Source organism: Crotalus tigris, unplaced genomic scaffold (assembly GCF_016545835.1).
Source record: "Crotalus tigris isolate CLP2741 ecotype Arizona unplaced genomic scaffold, ASM1654583v1 scf7180000017775.1145084777:2100578, whole genome shotgun sequence".
Taxonomy (NCBI): domain Eukaryota; kingdom Metazoa; phylum Chordata; class Lepidosauria; order Squamata; family Viperidae; genus Crotalus; species Crotalus tigris.
The window spans coordinates 267,812-285,464 of NW_024096626.1; the positions used below are offsets into that span (position 1 = coordinate 267,812).

A 17,653-nucleotide genomic window follows, 5' to 3' on the forward strand; every position below is an offset into this window, starting at 1 on the left:
TTCACCACTGGACCACCACACTACTCCTATTATGAATACAAACATCTCCATAATAATTATTGCTTAAAGCAAAGAATTCAGCAAATAGATTTAAATCTATTAGCAGCTGCTCAGTGCAAATGACAAATCTATTTGAATCTATTTATGACAATTTTCATGGCTGTCTAATATTAGTTTCCATCTCCTTTTTAGATTCATCATTTGGGACATGTATTACATGTTGTGTGCTGACAGTCAACGTAAATGTAGAAAACAGAATAAATAACCAGAACCTATTCTTTATTAGATATGTTTTATTACTTGAGATATCTTTGAATATTAGTAGTTTGGGTTGGTAGCTGGGCTGTTGGTTTGATCTCTGGGCTTGGTAATTAGGTTGCAAACATTTCGTCTCCATTTGGGGGGACATCTTCAGTGCAGTTTGAATTGTGTTTGGTTTGTTTGGAATGTTGTTTCCGGTATTTCAGTTGAAGTAGCTCTTTCGCTCTCAGTGGTTGGTAGGGGGGGGTTTGATGTCAATGTGTCTGTTCACTGATTGGGTGGTGAAGAAACAGGTCTTGAAGAATTCTCTTTCTCTCCTTGACTTTGCTTGGGTCATAACTGTGGTCCCAGTTAGATTGAACTTGTATCCTTCTGAGTCCTCGTGGATGGACATGAGGAACAATGGGTCGTGTCTTTTGTTAGCCAGGGAGTGCTCTGCAGTCTGGTAGATAGCTTTTTTCCTGTTTGGCCCACATAGTTCTTTTCACAGTTATTACACTGGACTTGGTATATGACGCTTGATTTTTGATTTGTTTCTGTTGGCTCTTTAGGTTTTGATAGAGTCCGTCTGAGAGTTGAGGCTGGTTTGTGGGCTACTGTGAGGTCGTGTTGGCGTAGTAGTCTTGCTGCCATCTCTGAAATGTTTTATATATAAGGAATTGTGAACTATGTGAGCCAAACAGAAAAAAGCTATCTACCAGACTGCACGAGCATGTCTGTCCATGAGGACTCAGAAGGACACAAGTTCAATCTAACCGGGACAATTATAGCTCAAGCAAAGTCAAGGAGAGAAAGAGAATTCCTCGAAGCCTGGGTTTCCACCAATCAATCGGTGAACAGACACATTGACATTGACCCTGCCTACCAACCACTGAGAGCAAGAGAGCTACTTTAACTGAAATACCAGAAGCAACATTCTAAACAAACCAAACACAATTCCAATTGCACTGAAGATGTCCCCCCCCCCGAACAGAGATGAAATGTTTGCAACCTAATTACCAAGCCCGGATATCAAACCAACAGGCCATGTTTTATTACTATATGATATTGTATAGCTTTATGGAATTCATGTTGCAGAAAGAACACAGAAAAAATTGCCACAAATCAAGGTTTGTAAACATTGTTGCATCTTAAAATGTATGAAAACTAATGGAATGACTAAATATGTAGAAAACTTTGTTTCATGGCACATACAACATACAAAGCCATTAAGCTTGGTTTTTACAAAAAACATATTTTCTTCAGTGCTAAGGTTTACAATAGAGCAGAGGTCCTCAACCTGTGGGCCATGGCCCACTACCAGGCTGTGGCCTCATGGCCACCAGGCCGCGTGAGTGGCTGGCCAGCACGTTCACCCCTTGCCCTGGTGCTAGGCGAGCGGTGAGCCTCTCACTGGCACTAGGTGAGCGGTGAGCCTCTCGCTGGCGCTAGGCGAGCTGCAAACTGCGAGCTTCTTGCTGGTGCTAGGTGAGCCGCGAGCCTCTCGCTGACACTAGCAGCCTCATTTGGAGAGCTCGCATACCCACAACCCTGTTCACTCGCACATGCACATGTACCCAGCCATATTTACATGTGTGCACATGCATGCATAAAGGTGCCTGTCCCTCCCTTTCCCACTGGACTGCCAACCCAGAAAGGTTGCCAACCCCTGCAATAGAGGGAGCAAATCAACTCAGAAAAAGTAGATTATTGAATTCTACAAAACGTTCAAAAAAGAGCATTGAATGTTGCTGCATTGGATACAGTATAAATATCATGTTATATCACTTCAGTATAATGATAGGAGGAAATCAAATTACAGAATGGGGCACCCCCACCAAAAACAACAACAGTGTGAGCCTTTATCCTCCTTACTTTGCAGTCACAAGATTATCTAGGAAAAATAATCATGCAAGTACCCCCAGTGCCAACCATGTAAAACCAGTACTTCAAATTGCACTAAGAATCAAAGAGGAAGCAGTACAAGACAAAATACGTAATTTTCTCATGCCAGTCTGTATCAGCCAGCATTTAGGCTCCCACATTCTCGACCAAATATAAGCTTTCAGGTCATCTTGAAAGGCAGCCCAATATATAAATACTGCAACAGACATTTTCTATTATAAATTAGACTCATTTAATGTCGAGTTATGTTGGCTCACACTCTCAGAATTCTTGGTTTGGTTACCAAGAAGCTAACTGGTTGAAGTTATAAGATATTTTGGAGAGCACCAGGTCTGAGAAATCTGGTTGGGTGTATGCTTCAGTTACTTACCAAACAATTTAAGTATTATTGATGCAATGGTTTTCATCCTCAGTACGTTTCAGAAGTATACTCTGATGAAGCTGGTTTCTTGTCTTCTAAAATATTAATAAGACAATTAGTCATCTTACATGAAATAAGGTGCGAGTACGTTAATTAGAAAATGTTAACAGAAGGGATATTTTATCAGGTAATTTTGCTGATAATTTTTCAACAATTGTAATGAGAATATGCAGTGGGGACAGAATAATTAAAGAAGTATTTTAAATCATTCTCAATTGTGATGAATTTCAGAAAAGTTATATCTCTACAGTATGGGAAGATTATAAACAAATATAATTATTTAGATATATTGATACTGTATATTTCTTCTACCAGGGTGGTACATTAAGGAAACAACTTTTTCTAAATGTTCCTTTGATAACATTTCTTGGTTTTAATCTTACTTTAAAATATACAATTTATGAGTTATAAAAAGTGTTATACTGATATAGTCCTTGTCAATTTTTATTATTTGTCAATTTTTATTGTTATTGGTAGATGGTGTGCCATTGAGTTTTGTACATTGAACTGAATAACCATTATTCAAATGAGCATTAAACATGGACAAAAAGATATAGTTTTGAAGAGTGATTAAATGTTCTTTGTTTTCTTTAGGGCTGTTACGATTTGGTGACCAGTTTTATGGAGACCAATATGGGAATTATAGCTGGAGTGGCTTTTGGAATTGCATTCTCACAGGTATGCTATTTTATTGCTTTGAAGTGTGTTTGGCCCAGCTTCAGAGAGGGATTATGGAGAGGTGCAGGCCTCAAACTGTTCATTAATTCTTAGGTCATCTATTCATTGATTTTTCTTTTTCTAACTTAAATGGAGTTTTGCCTAGAGAATATCAGTTACAGCCCAGCTAATGACAGCCTCAAGGGGGTGAAAAGATTCTTTCATTGGGTCAAATAAAGGTTAACCTAATAAAAGTAGCTTAAATGAAGCATAAACAGTCCACATGACAAATAGTTGATTCACAGCTTGCATGGGGAGTTTTATAGCTTAGATTTGTTTTTGTTTAAAAAAATATCAAATTTGGAATCTCATCATGTTTCAAAAAAGAAAGCTGGAAGCGTATGCTTAATTAGTACCATTTAGGGGGTTATAGTTAAGGCCATCAACAAATATTTCATTTTATTGAGACTCAAGCAGTTAGCATTTGTTATAGACAAATGTGAATTTTATGTAACTGCTGCATCTAAAAATCAAAATCAGGATAATATACCAATGAAGCTGCTTTACATGAGAATTTCTTTCCTCAGAAATTAGAAAATGTGTCTCTAATTCCTTTAGTTTTAAGCACAAAGAAAGATTGAGTCCTTCTTTTTGCTATGGTTATGTTAAAATAGTATGCCAAATTAAATAAATCTGATTCTAATCAGATTTATTCAAAAATGCTAAAGGTCATTTAATTCAACATACCGCCCTAAAATAAAGCCTAATACTACCAGTCACATCACATATTCTGAGTTGTATCTGCAATAGTAAGAGGTATTCAGATCAACTACTTTAAGTCATTTGCTTGACTGTTTAGTTGGATTATTTTTGTGATGCTGCTGCTGCTGCTGAAAACAATGATGATAGCAATTAAAAAATTAGTAGCAGTTTAAATGCTGTTTTAGATTTCACTATTAACCACTAAATTGATTAATGATAAGGTTAAGAAAAGCAAAGAAGCTAGTTCTGTGTATAATACATAGTTAACCTACGACATTCACTAAACCAGTGGTTCTCAACCTTTTTAATGCCGCGACCCCCGACCAGTCGTAAGTCGAGGACTACTCAACCGGTCGTAAGTCGAGGACTACTCAACTGGTGCAGCACCATTTGCAGAATGGGACTTTTGGCGGGCTCAGCAGGGCAGAGACAGCCTGGAGAATTCCTATTGGCTTTTGAAAGCCAATAGAATTAGACTCTATTCAAGAGAGTCTATTCTATTGGCTTTCAAGGAAAGGAAAAGGGGGGGGAAATGGCTTTCAAGCTAAGAAAAAGGGGGGGAAAATGGCAGACTGCGTTGTTTGACGACCCCCGTGAAATGGTCATTCGACCCCAAATGAGGTCCCGACCCACAGGTTGAGTACCACTGCACTAAACAAAGTATATTAAATAATAACTAGCAGTCAAAATTACTTTTCAAAAAAGTAAGCAGATTTCTGGAGAATAAGTCTTAATGACAGGTGCAAGCATTGTCCTTGGTAGGAGGAGACAACCTCTTACATTCAGGGACCTTGAATGCAGATGGATGGCAATATGTCACAAAGAACTCTTGTCATAAGTTTTTTGTTTCACTGCCATTGGAAGCAGAATCTTGATTCTACTAGATTAATCTTTTCAGGGATTGGTTCAGTGTAGCAGTTTAATCCTCTTGTTTTGCACCGTAGCAGTGCAGAAAAGAGAAGCAAAGGTGTATCTAGAACTTCCTTTGAGAGCTCTCCGTTTTGTTTCCCTATCAAAAGTTTATTCCGTAGGTTGTAATAATTTAGAAGCATAGAAACAAAAAGGATATCATCTGGTAAAATTTGTTACCAAAGATCACATAAGATGAAATAATATGAATGGATATTTTCCAGTCACATCTAGATCAACATATATTTAAGAAAAATAATTGTAAAAAATCCCATGTTGTAGGTATTGCTTTAAAAAGAGATCATTAGTTTTAAAATACAGAATAAATTATATTACTTACAGCATGAGTTGATTTTTTTTATTAATTAGAGAGGATTGAGACTAGGCACTTATCTGTAAATGTATTAGATATCAATTTTTCAACATATTATCTCTTTTAATATAGTAGAGGAAAATACATAGTTGTATGTTTTGTCTATGGTTCATTATTTTATACTTTTAGTTTGACAATTTACTTGTTAGAGTAAATTTAAATATTTGTGCACTACCTGAGTGAGTAAAAAAATTAATATCATAGTTCCGACTATGAAGTACAATAGAATCTAAAACTGGAAGCCACTTCTAGGTTCAGTTTGAATTTGAGAGTAGTTTTTGGGGAAGGGGCACATTTCAACTATTGAAATGCTTTTTCAGAATAAAGGTTGTATGTGTGTTTTGTTTCTATAAACATTTCTAGAAATATTTTGAAACATACTATTTATTGAGAAAATAAGGCTTAAAATATATATTTTTCTAAAATTCATCTTTTTAGAGGAATGAGACATAATTTGGCATTTTCATAAGAAAGTGCTCTTCATGGATAAGACTAATTCAGATTTTCAGAAAATGATTCTTCTATGATACTTATTAGAGCTAAAAGTAAAGAATGTCCATTTTTTTTCAAGAATTAGTCTATGATTTATAGCAAGTTTGGGCGTCTGGAGTCCAAACCTAGGGTGCTGCAAGGTGGAGGTCAATCACCAAGTGATTGGTAACGAGACTTTGAGTTTTAAAAAGAGAAAAGGTAATAGAATAGATCCTAAGCTTTATAATCTTTCCCCTTTAGAACAACCTCCTCAAGCCAAATGCATCCTAGTGTCTAGAAATGTCAACTTTGCCTTTCTAGCAACATCTTATCATTCTACCCCATTGCATTTCTTGGAGACTTAAAATAATTTCAAAATGTTGCTTTTAACTAAATCAAGGTTGCTCATTTCACTAATAGATATCTTGATCCACAGTCACATCCAAATATATTTCAAACACTTGAAAAATATGTTTGACCAGAGACATGGTGAAGGATAAAAAAAAAATGAATGTGCATATCCAGTTCAACATTTATGAAGCCTTTTGTCAAAAGTTAAATTCAGCAATGCAAAGAACAGACCATTCCTACTTATGTTTATTTATTTATATAAAATTCCATTCATCAATGGTATTTATTCTGAATAAAGGTTACTTTTAGATAGTTAGTTCCTAGAGTGCCAATCAAATGACATTGTTTAGCCATCCTTTTCATATTTTATGTGGGAAAAAAGAAATGAAAGAATTTATGGGAAAAGATTGGGTTGTTTGGAATGGAAGATAATACTACCTGCACTTCCACAAAACAAAGGAAGGACATTTTGCACTTCCCTGAAAGCGGGAACGACCCTAAACATGCATAAGTCAGAAGGCTATATAATGATCTTGTGAAAATAGAAACGCAGGAATAATTAATTAAGAAGATATCACAAGATATGACAAAACATTAAGTAATACTGAGAGTCCCTCCTAGATTATTTTCATTGAAAGTGCTTGTTTTTGTCACAAATAATCCCCCCCAAAATAAAAGATTTTTGATTGTTGATCAGTTTTATAGAATCAGTGAAGCTGTTGAAAACTGAACATGAGATAAAATATAGTGTTAAAAGCTGTAGGTATGAAGGATTTTAGTGCAGTTTTGCCAATTGGTAATTTGTCTGCATCATTCTCAAAGTGATTTGAGAATGTTTTGATACATTCTGACATAAAAGATAACATAATGCCCTTAGTTTATTACTCTTTGTTTTAAAGAAAAAGAAAATGGATCAAGAAATGAAGTTTACTGACTAAGTTTTAAATAGATACTAGGCACCAAGTAACCAGACAGATGAATTGGAATTTATAATTATGGTCTGATTAAGGTAGAAAATCTATTAGCTCCATACATGACAGTTTATATCTTTTTTCTTTTTAGTTATAACATACATTTCCGTAATGTAGTTTCTAACATTTTAAGCTAAAAAGAGCTGATTATAATTTCACATTGGCAGTTCTGGCTATAAAAGAAATGTTATAGTTGTATCAGAGAAGTGGTCCAATCAGAAATTGTTTTGTAAACAGTTATGATTTTGTTTGATTTAGAATTCAGTATTATGAAAACCATCCTTTAACTATTAGCTCTCAATAGCAGGCTAGGATATATTAAATATGTTTGGTTTCAACTGAGGTACTCTACACTACTATTAAAATACTAGAATCATATGAAATAAGAACAGTCCTGTTGGATCAGGCCAAAGTTCTTTCTTAGCTCAGCAGTTTGTTTCTCAAACCAGCCAGACAAATGCCACTATGGTCATATGCAGGAGATAAAGACATACTTTCTGCCAGTTGTTCCTCTGCAACTGGTATTTGGAAGAATGCTGCTTCCAACGTATAGAATCTTTAGAACTAATAGCCTATGGTAGACGTGTCCTTCATGAATTTCTCCAATCTTCTTTTAATGTTAGTAACCATTATCATGTCTGACGGTACTAAATCCAGAATAATAATAATGATGATGATGATGATGATGATGATGGAAGGGATCTTGGAGGTCATCTAGTCCAACCCCTTGCTCAGGCAGGAAACCCTATATCATTTCGGACAAATGGCTATCCAATCTCTTCTTAAAAACTTCCAGTGTTGGAGCATTCACTGCTTCTGGAGGCAGGTTGTTCCACTGTTTAATTGTTCTAACTGTCAGGAAGTTTCTTCTTAGTTCTAGGTTGCTTCTCTCCTTGATTAGTTTCCATCTGTTGCTTCTTGTCCTGCCTTCAGCCGCTTTGGAAAATAGCTTGACTCCCTCTTCTTTGTGGCAACCCCTGAGATATTGGAACACAGCTATCATGTACCCCCTCGTCCTTCTCTTCATTAAACTAGACATACCCAATTCCAGCAACCGTTCCTTATATGTTTTAGCCTCCAGTTCCCTAACCATCTTTGTTGCTCTTCTCTGTACTCTTTCTAGAGTCTCAACATCTTTTTTACATCGTGGTGACCAAAACTGGATGCAGTATTCCAAGTGTGGCCTTACCAAGGCATTGTAAAGTGGTATTAATACTTCACGTGTTCTTGATTCTATCCCTCTGTTAATGCACCCAGCACTGTGTTGGCTTTTTTGGCAGCTGCAGCACACTGCTGGCTCATATCTAAGTGATTATCCTCTAGGACTCTGAGATCCCTAGTGGACAATTATACATTATATAATATCTATTTCTAATTCTAATTTTATTCTATTCTAATCTCTTTCAAGACGTCTTAATCCTAAAGTGTTGAGTAGGAGAAAAACATTTACAGTACGTCCACTTTCCCCATATCATGCATGATTTATACACCTTATGCACCTTAGTCATTTACTTGATCCATCACTTTTATTACTAGCTAGAGTACCAAACACTCTAGCCATTTCTCATAAGAAAGATGTTTAAGCTCCTTGATCATTTTAATTGCCACCTTCTATACTGTTTTTACTGTTTTCAGCTGTTATGTGGCAATCAGAAGTAGGAATAATATTCCAAATATGGATATTGTGTATAATTTCTATAACATTACATTACAATGTTGGTAGGTTTTATTTTCAGTCCCTTTCCTAATAATCCTGAGTATACAATTTGCCTTGTTCAGAGTGTCATACACTGCTTCCATTTTTTAATTATACCATCTAGTATCATATCTTGGTGTTTTCTTGATTGCAGATAGTTCACACTCCATCGTGTATACAATATATTGCGTAAGAAGTTTTTCCCTTAACATGTAAACTGGGCAAAAAAAATTTAAAAGAAAAATGATAATTCTTCAATCCTTTACTCTATTTTTATTTAAAAATCTATATCAGTTCAACATAACGTAAGAACATGTATATTCTTACATCAGAAATTCTTACCTCAAGTACATGCAAGCTCCCCTTGACCAAAGAAAGTTCTTTATTTTTAATATTTATAAATATTCAGAGTTTTAAAATTTTAATCATTTGGTGGGGATTTTTTTTAGAAAAAATAGTGTTGTATGAACAATTTACCTTGTTAAAGATGGAAGACAGAAATTTTGTTCTAATTTTAATCATCTTGCTGTTAACTAATTGATATAATAGGCATAAGTTGAAGTTCTATACAAAGTTGTCTTCTAAATTCATACCCTCTTTGCATCTTTTATTAAAACATTTTTGTTATTAATCAGGTGGCATGCATACTTTTAAAATTTATCATGCATATAAAGCACAAAAAATTCCCATTCCTATTTTTCAAAGTAGCTAATTAATTGAAGGCTAAATCACATATTTGAAAAGTCAGCTCTTAACTTGAACTTTTTAAATTTAATTTTAGCATATAATCCATTTGACATACTTGTAGGTCAAATGTTTAATATTTATCAATTGATCAGTAAAAAGTCCAATATATTTTAAGCCTTAGTAATACTTAGTAATACTTTGTAATATTCAGATTTAGATCTGAATATTTTTATCCCATGTTCATTATTTTTATAAATAACTCAAAGTGGCAAATATATCTAATACTTCTTTCTTCTTCTATAACAACCCTTTGAGGTGAGTTGGGCTGAGAGAGAGGCCTAAAGTACAATTGAAACTCACAGTCTCCTGGTTTCTATCCAGGAGCCTTATCCACTAGACCAGGCATGTCAAACTCGCGATGTCACAACGTATCAGGACTTTTTCCCCATTTCCGCAATGGGTTGGGCGTGGTTTTGGCGTGACGCATCTGGCCCGCAGGCTGGCAGTTTGATATGCCTGCACTAGACCAAACTGTTCACATCTATTTTTTTTAACAAATATTTTATTGAGTTTTTTAAGGGTAACAAGGGAATAGGGTCAACAGAGGTAAAACAAAGGGAGACATACAAAATGTTAAACCAAAGGAAGGGGGTAAATACAAAAGTGGGATCAATCTCACAAAAAAAACATCGCTTCAGCAAGTAAACCCGTCCGGTATACATATTAAATCTTAATGATTGCTCTAGTATTAAACAGCTTTCAATATAGTCATGTAAATAACAAGTTAATCAATATATCTCATTCATTTTACTAATTAACAATGCTTAATACTAATTAGTTGTAATAACTTTAAAATAGTAATATATTACTTATTGGTTATAATTTACTATATATCACAAATACAAAAGAAAAAGAAAAAAACAGAAAAAGACAAGTTCATACAAATAATCATGAAATATAAATACAAATTATCAATTATCTCTTTAAGTTTCATAACCTTTTCTCATACCTGAGTGGCTTTCAACAATGGAAGCATTTGCGTATCCGAACTTAATTAACTATGATAAAGAAGGAAAACTTAAAGATAGGCAAGATCTTCAACAAAATGGTATTGATTTAACATGGTGGTCATATTTGCAAATTTAAACAAGATATGAAAAAGATGTAAAAATAATGGGATTTTACAAAGAACAGACACCATTAGATAAAATACTCTTGAAAACAGATGAAAATGTGATTAAGAAACTCTATAAATTTTTGTTAAACTGGAAGATGGAAGAAGAACAAGTGAAAGAAACAAAGATAGTGTGGGCAAAGAATTTTGGTTTTTCTATAGATTTAAAAGATTGGCAAAAACTATGGGACCGAAATATTAAACTTAATAAAGCAGCTGCATATAAGGAAATTTTATATAAAATGTTTTATAGATGGCACATGACACCAGTTAGATTAGAGAAAACGTTTAAAAATGTATCAAATATGTGTTGGAAATGTAAATAACAACCAGGCACTTATTACCATCTCTGGTGGATATGCCCTAATGTAAGAAATGTTGGTTTAAGATTCATATGTGGCTAGAAAAGATGATTAAAATACAGATAGAATTTAAACCAGAACTCTGTTTGCTAGGAATATTAGGTTTGAATTATAGAAAAGAGAATGAGTATTTAGTAATACATGTGTTAACAGCCGCAAGAATAACATTTGCCCAATTTTGGAAAAATGAAAATTTACCATCTGATCAGATTATAATAACAAAAATACTTGAATGTGCTGAAATGGATAGATTAACTTTAGAAATGAAAGAGAAAGAAGATACAATTTATTTTAAAACATGGGAAAATTTTTACCAATGGTTACCAATACTATAGAATGTTCACATCTATTTACCCCTTAATTTGTTTTTCATTTTCACATCTGAATTTTATCTCTAGACATTGTCCAAAATAAATTGCTGATAAGGTTTTTTAAAACATAATTCCCCAGAATTTCTTTCAAAAATTGCTTTATGTCTTCATATCTTCCATTTCATTCAGTCATTATTTTACCTATTTTCAAATAGTGACTTCTTATTAAACATTTTCAATAATTTATCACTTTCTATTTTATAACAAAATATTTTCTACTGGTTTGAGGAATGCTATTTCTTTTATTTCCGTATAAGCATTTCTAAGACATTCAGTGAAACAAAGCTAAACATTTTCTTAATGTTTGTGATACTTTCATGGTGGGCCTTCTAAAAAAATGAAAGAAGCAGATTGCTAATCCACATAGGTAACTACAGAAGCAAGTGTGAAGGTTTTTGGTCACGTTAGAAAATGGCAACCCTCAAGGAAAGCTGCAGAAAGATGGCAGTCAAGACTCCCAAACCTCATACACCTTACTGGGCTGATGAAGTGTGGATGAAACAGTATTGAACCATTTGGAAAAACAATTAAGAGTATTTGCTATGGCCTATATAGCAAGCTTATACAGCTATGCTGTGAGTGTATAGTTTTAATCTTCTTTCTTGAATATTTTCCATTCTAGCATACTCACCAGTCATGTTACAGAGCCATCCCAAATTAATTTCATTATTCCAAAATATGAGATGCTTCAGTAGTCTACGGGTAACAGCTTTGTATATTGAAAGCAAGTGTCTCTCACCTTTTTTTTATCTAGTGGCATTTGTTTCTAACATCTAATAAAGAAGCTTTCGTAAGAACACTCTGCAGGCTAAATTCACACATATCCTGAATATCTTCCCTATGCATTTTGTTTTTGTTTTAATTTTGAAAATAGATGCTGCTAGCTAAATTCCAAAGTATTTATAACATCTGAAGTTATTCTGTATCTGATCATCTACTGTTGCTATGCCAACATAGAAGGAAACAAGAGAATCCTGTGAGGTACATGTACAGCTAGGTACGAGGCAGCATAATAAAATCTGAAATTCACTGTGCTGACTGACTTCAGCTCAGCAACTACTCGGGAGAGTACTTTGATCTGGAGGTTATACCCTAGCTACAATCATTGAGAAGGTTCGATATCACCATTCTGTCCTCATCAACTGCTTACCTGTAGGCATATAAACAATATTTAACCTGACATTTGTATTTGCCTGCACATATATCAGTAAACATATAACCGATGCAGCCTTTTTCCATCCCATAAATTGGTCAACAATTTATGGTCCATATGAAAAATTTTAATTCCAACTTATTTAGTGGAACCCCTGAAATTACACCTCTAAAATTGAGCAACAGCCCACTGAAAAATGAAAGATAATAACTATATGTAGAACTTCTAGGACACCTATGTCAAACTCATGACATCACGTGATGTATCGGAGCTTTTTCTCCATTACCAGCAATGGGGTGGGCACGGTTTCCTGGTGATGTGTCAGGCCCGCGGGCCGGCAGTTTGACACCCCTGTTCTAGGATTAAAGTGCATGTTCCCCACCAAGATAGATATTAGATTTTTAAAAATCTCACCTAATTATTTTTATAAACAACTCAAGGCAGCATACTTATCTAATACTCCTCCCTCCTCCTATTTTTTCCCCACAACAAAAACACTGATGTGGGCTGAGAAAAAGTGATTGGCCCAAAGTCACTCAGCCAACTTTCATGCCTCTCCTAGTTTGTAGCTTGGTGCTTTACTAGACTAACTTAATCTCTTACGAACTCATAGTGCCTTCTTCCAACACAGTGCTTCATTCTGAAAAGAATAAAGCCGATAGGACATGGCTTCAATTCCACTCCCACCTCCTAGAAAAGATAGATTGCTTAGAGGCAAATACAATGAAATCAGTGCTGTCTTAAAAAGGGAGGGGGGATAAAAAGGGAGAGGTGTATCAAATAAATTATTAGAATTGCCTCTTTCCTGTTTGCATTAGTTTGAAGTTTTTATTTTGGCTGTAGACTTTATTATATATTATTTCATTTTACATATTACCACAAATTTAAAAATCTAAAATCCTTTTTGCAGACTCAGTGTATTTCAGGAGTGGATTAAATGCATGATTCTTTTTCTATCTCTTTTGCAGCTGATTGGCATGCTGTTGGCGTGCTGTCTGTCCCGGTTTATTACTGCCAATCAGTATGAGATGGTGTAACAAGGTGAGATTCCGTACAGCTGCATGCCTTTTTCAGAGTCAGTCAAAGGCTTTGCTTTCCATTTGGAGGAAGATAGATTTTATAGCTGCTCTCCCCAGCCTGGCCTTTTAATTGCAGTCAGCACAACTCCCATCAGCCTCAACCAATGTTATCTGGGTGGTTTATATCAATGGAAACACAGTCCGTGCTGAATGGCATTAATGATAAAGCAGAACAATAAAAAACATTCTGTAAGTGACCATCTTATAATACGGTTTTCTATTTTTTTTATTTTAAATTAATAGACAAAAATGGCATTTTAAAATACTCCCCTTGCTGATATTCTGGAATGTGTGGTCTCATTCCCATCGCTATAAAACTTGGCAACCCTAAACCCATGTTTAAAATTAGTACAGGTAATCCTTGACTTACAACCTCAATTGAGCCCAAAATTTCTCTTGCTAAGCGAGATAGTTGTTAAGTGAATTTTGCCCCATTTTGCAACCTTTCTTGCAGTGAACCATTGCAGTGGTTAAGTTAGTAATACAGTTGTAAAGTGAATCTGGCTTCCCCATTGACTTTGTTTGTCAGAAGGGTGCAAAAGGCAATCACATGACTCCAGGACACTGCAGCTGTCATAAATATGACCCAGTTACCAAGCATCTGAATTTTGATCATGTAACCATAGGGATGCTGCAATGGTCGTAAGTGTGAAAAATGGTCAAAAGTCACTTTTTGCAGTGCTTTTGTAACTTTGAATGGTCATTAAATGAACTGTTGTAAGTAGTGGATTAGATGTAGTTTAAAAGGTAAAATTTATCCAGAGAAGCCAGAGAAACATTCTTGGCCACTAGAACTACTGATGTTAAAAAATGATCTCATTTGATTCCGTTTAAAAAAAAACCTAAAGGTACAATTGTAGAGTGCTCTTGGATTTGACTTTCTACCCATTTGATTCCCATTCAGCCAGGAGTGTTTTTAATGAGCATAAGCTTATGCATAAATCATGCTTATTCACAGAGAAATTGGATCCTTACCATAGCTATGCATGTTTTCTTACTCCTATGATAATATGCACCGCAAGGAAGCTGGTCCATGTCTTTCATAGTAGAACCGAAGCTTGAGCAGGAACTCAATGCAACAGTAAACAATCCAAACGGAACCAGAATGTTTAGAGCAAGTCCACTACGTGCCAGACTGTTCTGGGCACGGAATGCAGATTATTACTTCTTGAAGCTATCCGTGTTTTAGATCTATGCTAAATGCCCAGTGATCTGTTTACCTCATCCAAAGTGATATATGAGCATATAGGTCAGTGCCCTGAACACATATCCTTGTACGAATTCCCTTTTAATTCAGTGGAAGAGGAGATTCATACACACAAAAACAGATGTGAGGGGTCGTTGGTGCTCCCTAAGTTTGGTTGTTTGCTTGTAGATATTTCATTACTCAATTTACTTAACTTCATCAGTGCTAGTCCTATAACATCACTAGCAATGATGATGTTACTTAATTTGGATAATTTGGGTAATGAGTTGTCTGCAAGGAAACAACCAAGCTCAGAAAGCACCACAGACCCCTCATTTCAACCCTGAGCTACAAATATTCTCCATTATTGATAAAAACATTATTATATTATATTATTAATTATCTTTCAGAAAATGGAGGAATTTCTGAGGACATAGAAACTGTTTGCATTCATAGGAATGGCTTAGCCTTAGTCCAACGTTTCCAGGGATTCTGATACTGTAATTTCATTGCCAGTAACAGTTATTTGTATGCAGAAACAACATGTACTGTTAAGACATTGAAGTCAATGCAGGACGTCTTGATCATGTGGTATATATTATATAATTCCCATGGATTAAATAGAGCTAGATCTTGAGTTCCTAATTATTCATAATGACAACTACCATATGGCAAAAAATGTGTTTAAAATTGGTGATTCCCTTAATGATTTTACAGGAGTACCACTTAAAGGAATCACCAAAGTTGCAGTGCAGGGGAGAAATGTTCATTTGATGTCCCTTGAGGATGTAGTGTAGGAGAAACTATTACCAATATATTAGGTTGCTTGCTCCCAGAGTTCTTTTCTTTGATGAATTAGTTAACTTCTCCATCAGAGTCACTTGGAAGAAAATATATTTACCCAATAGAAATCTTATGATTGATGGAAATGAAAACAATGTATTATTCTCTTTCTTTCTGTACATCTCCAGGAGTGTGAAATACAGTACCTGTTTTCAATCAGGAACTAGAAAATTCTTGGAAGACTTCTAAAGAATGTTAGAGCACACATAACACAACTATAGTATACACACATAAAGAAAACACTTTCTCAACTTTGTACCATGCGTAATGTACCATTCCGTGAAGTACTGTCGTGCCACAAAAAGTAGCCTGAACCATTGAGCATCCAGTACTGTACACTCCATCTCAACAACTGTGCGTATGATGGCACTGTATGTTTGTTCTTGATCAGACAGTAGTTGCATTGTAAGGTTAGCGGAGGTAATTCATTGACAGCAATGATTAGGCTGTGCATGTAGTGACTGGAGGGCACCATTAGCCTTTCACCATGGTTAATAAATGTTGCACACATCCATGTTAAACCTGTATAGAAAAATATATATTATTTTGGTTTATCAAGTTTTTAATTTCTCGATTTTGTTTAGAGCTTTTACTAAAGTGTGTCAGTCTATCTAATCTCCCCTGTCAAACAACTGCCCAAAATAAGAAAAAATCAATTACATAACTTGGGGAATACTTGAAAATAAATCTGCAAAATCTGGTTGAGGGAAATTAATGTATTGATATTCTGCTACATCTTACATTCTTGATCAGTGTTGTATGCCTAGTGTTTTTGCCAATAGGCCTTTGTCTAGTGCATTTTGCCTCAGAATCTGATCTTCTGTAATACCGTTACTAAGGTGTGTTGTTTGCTTACTGTGAAACTGGTAGTTTTGCTTTCTTTGATTAGATAAATTATGAATCAGATTGTGCTGTAATGCAACTTTTTTCTTATACCCTTATTTCTGTTTCATTCTCCTTTTGCATTGAAGTTGCCACCAAATTCATTGTCAAATCAATCAAAATAATAATAACAAAAAGAATGTGTGGAATATTTTTCAGGATGGAGAGCAAAAGTTTAAGACCTTTTTAAAAAACCTAGGATTTTTTTAATAAGGCCTCTGTCTAGCATGCCGACAAGAATGCATTGATATTGTATTTGTGATATACATATTAATAAATGGAACCATTACAGATTTCTACTGGCTTTGCTTTATTTTTCAATTCAGTTTTTGCACTCTTGATATCTCGTTTTCAGTGGCAGTCTTATAAAAGTGCTTTAAAACATGTCTGAAAATATCATGATTGCTGGCATGTTCTATAGCAGCGGTTCTCAACCTTTGGGTCGCGCCCCCATTTGGGGTCGAATGACCATTTTACGGGGGTCGCCAAACAACGCGATCCGCCATTTTTTCCCCTCAGGGGGCGCCGCCGCGCATGTGCACCGCGCATGGGGGTGCCGCCACGCATGTGCGCCATGTATGGGGGTGCCGCATGCATGCACGCCATGTATGGGGGTGCTGCCGTGCATGCGTGCCGCGCATGGGGGCGCCACCAAGCATGGGGGCACCGCCACGCATGGGGGCGCCAGTGCACATGGGGGCGGCGTGCATGGGGGCGCCGCCGCACATGGGGGCGGCACTGCGCATGGGCGGCACATCCTTATGACCAGGGTCGCCGTATAAAAAGGTTGAGAACCACTGTTCTATAGTGAGTAATATATGATATTCTTTTTTTCTAATAACCATGTTAGTATTACATATTAATAATGTTCCTTTGGTTCAGCTGTTAATTATTACCACATGCAACCTGAACTTAGTGCTTGGTTTTGCCATTAAAGTAGGCTTTTCAGTGATACTTTGTGAAATACAAGAGCAAGATGTTAACTTTGATTTCATCTGAAGATAAAGGAACATCTGGATGACTCTCTGATAAAAGAGAGGTTTATCATGTGTGATTTGTGATTGCACTCCTCTCAAGCTTTGATAAACATTAGGCACTAAGATCCGCTGACTTTGCCCCATGACTCCTTCCTCTGTTCTCCAGTGAATTGAACTAGAATC

The 17,653-nt window shown here is 35.6% G+C and overlaps 1 protein-coding gene across 2 annotated transcripts in view; it reads left to right on the top strand.

The window, feature by feature from the left end:
• Positions 1 to 16,792, top strand: part of TSPAN7 (tetraspanin 7) — a 109,969-nt gene extending 93,177 nt beyond the window's left edge. For both annotated transcript variants that reach the window (XM_039342155.1, XM_039342154.1), the window contains 3 exons: positions 3,161 to 3,244; positions 13,472 to 13,544; positions 15,740 to 16,792. In XM_039342155.1, coding sequence (XP_039198089.1) covers positions 3,161 to 3,244; positions 13,472 to 13,540 — 153 coding nt within the window. In that variant the 3' untranslated portion in view covers positions 13,541 to 13,544; positions 15,740 to 16,792. The remainder of the gene's footprint in view (positions 1 to 3,160; positions 3,245 to 13,471; positions 13,545 to 15,739) is intronic.
• Positions 16,793 to 17,653: the final 861 nt, after the last annotated feature.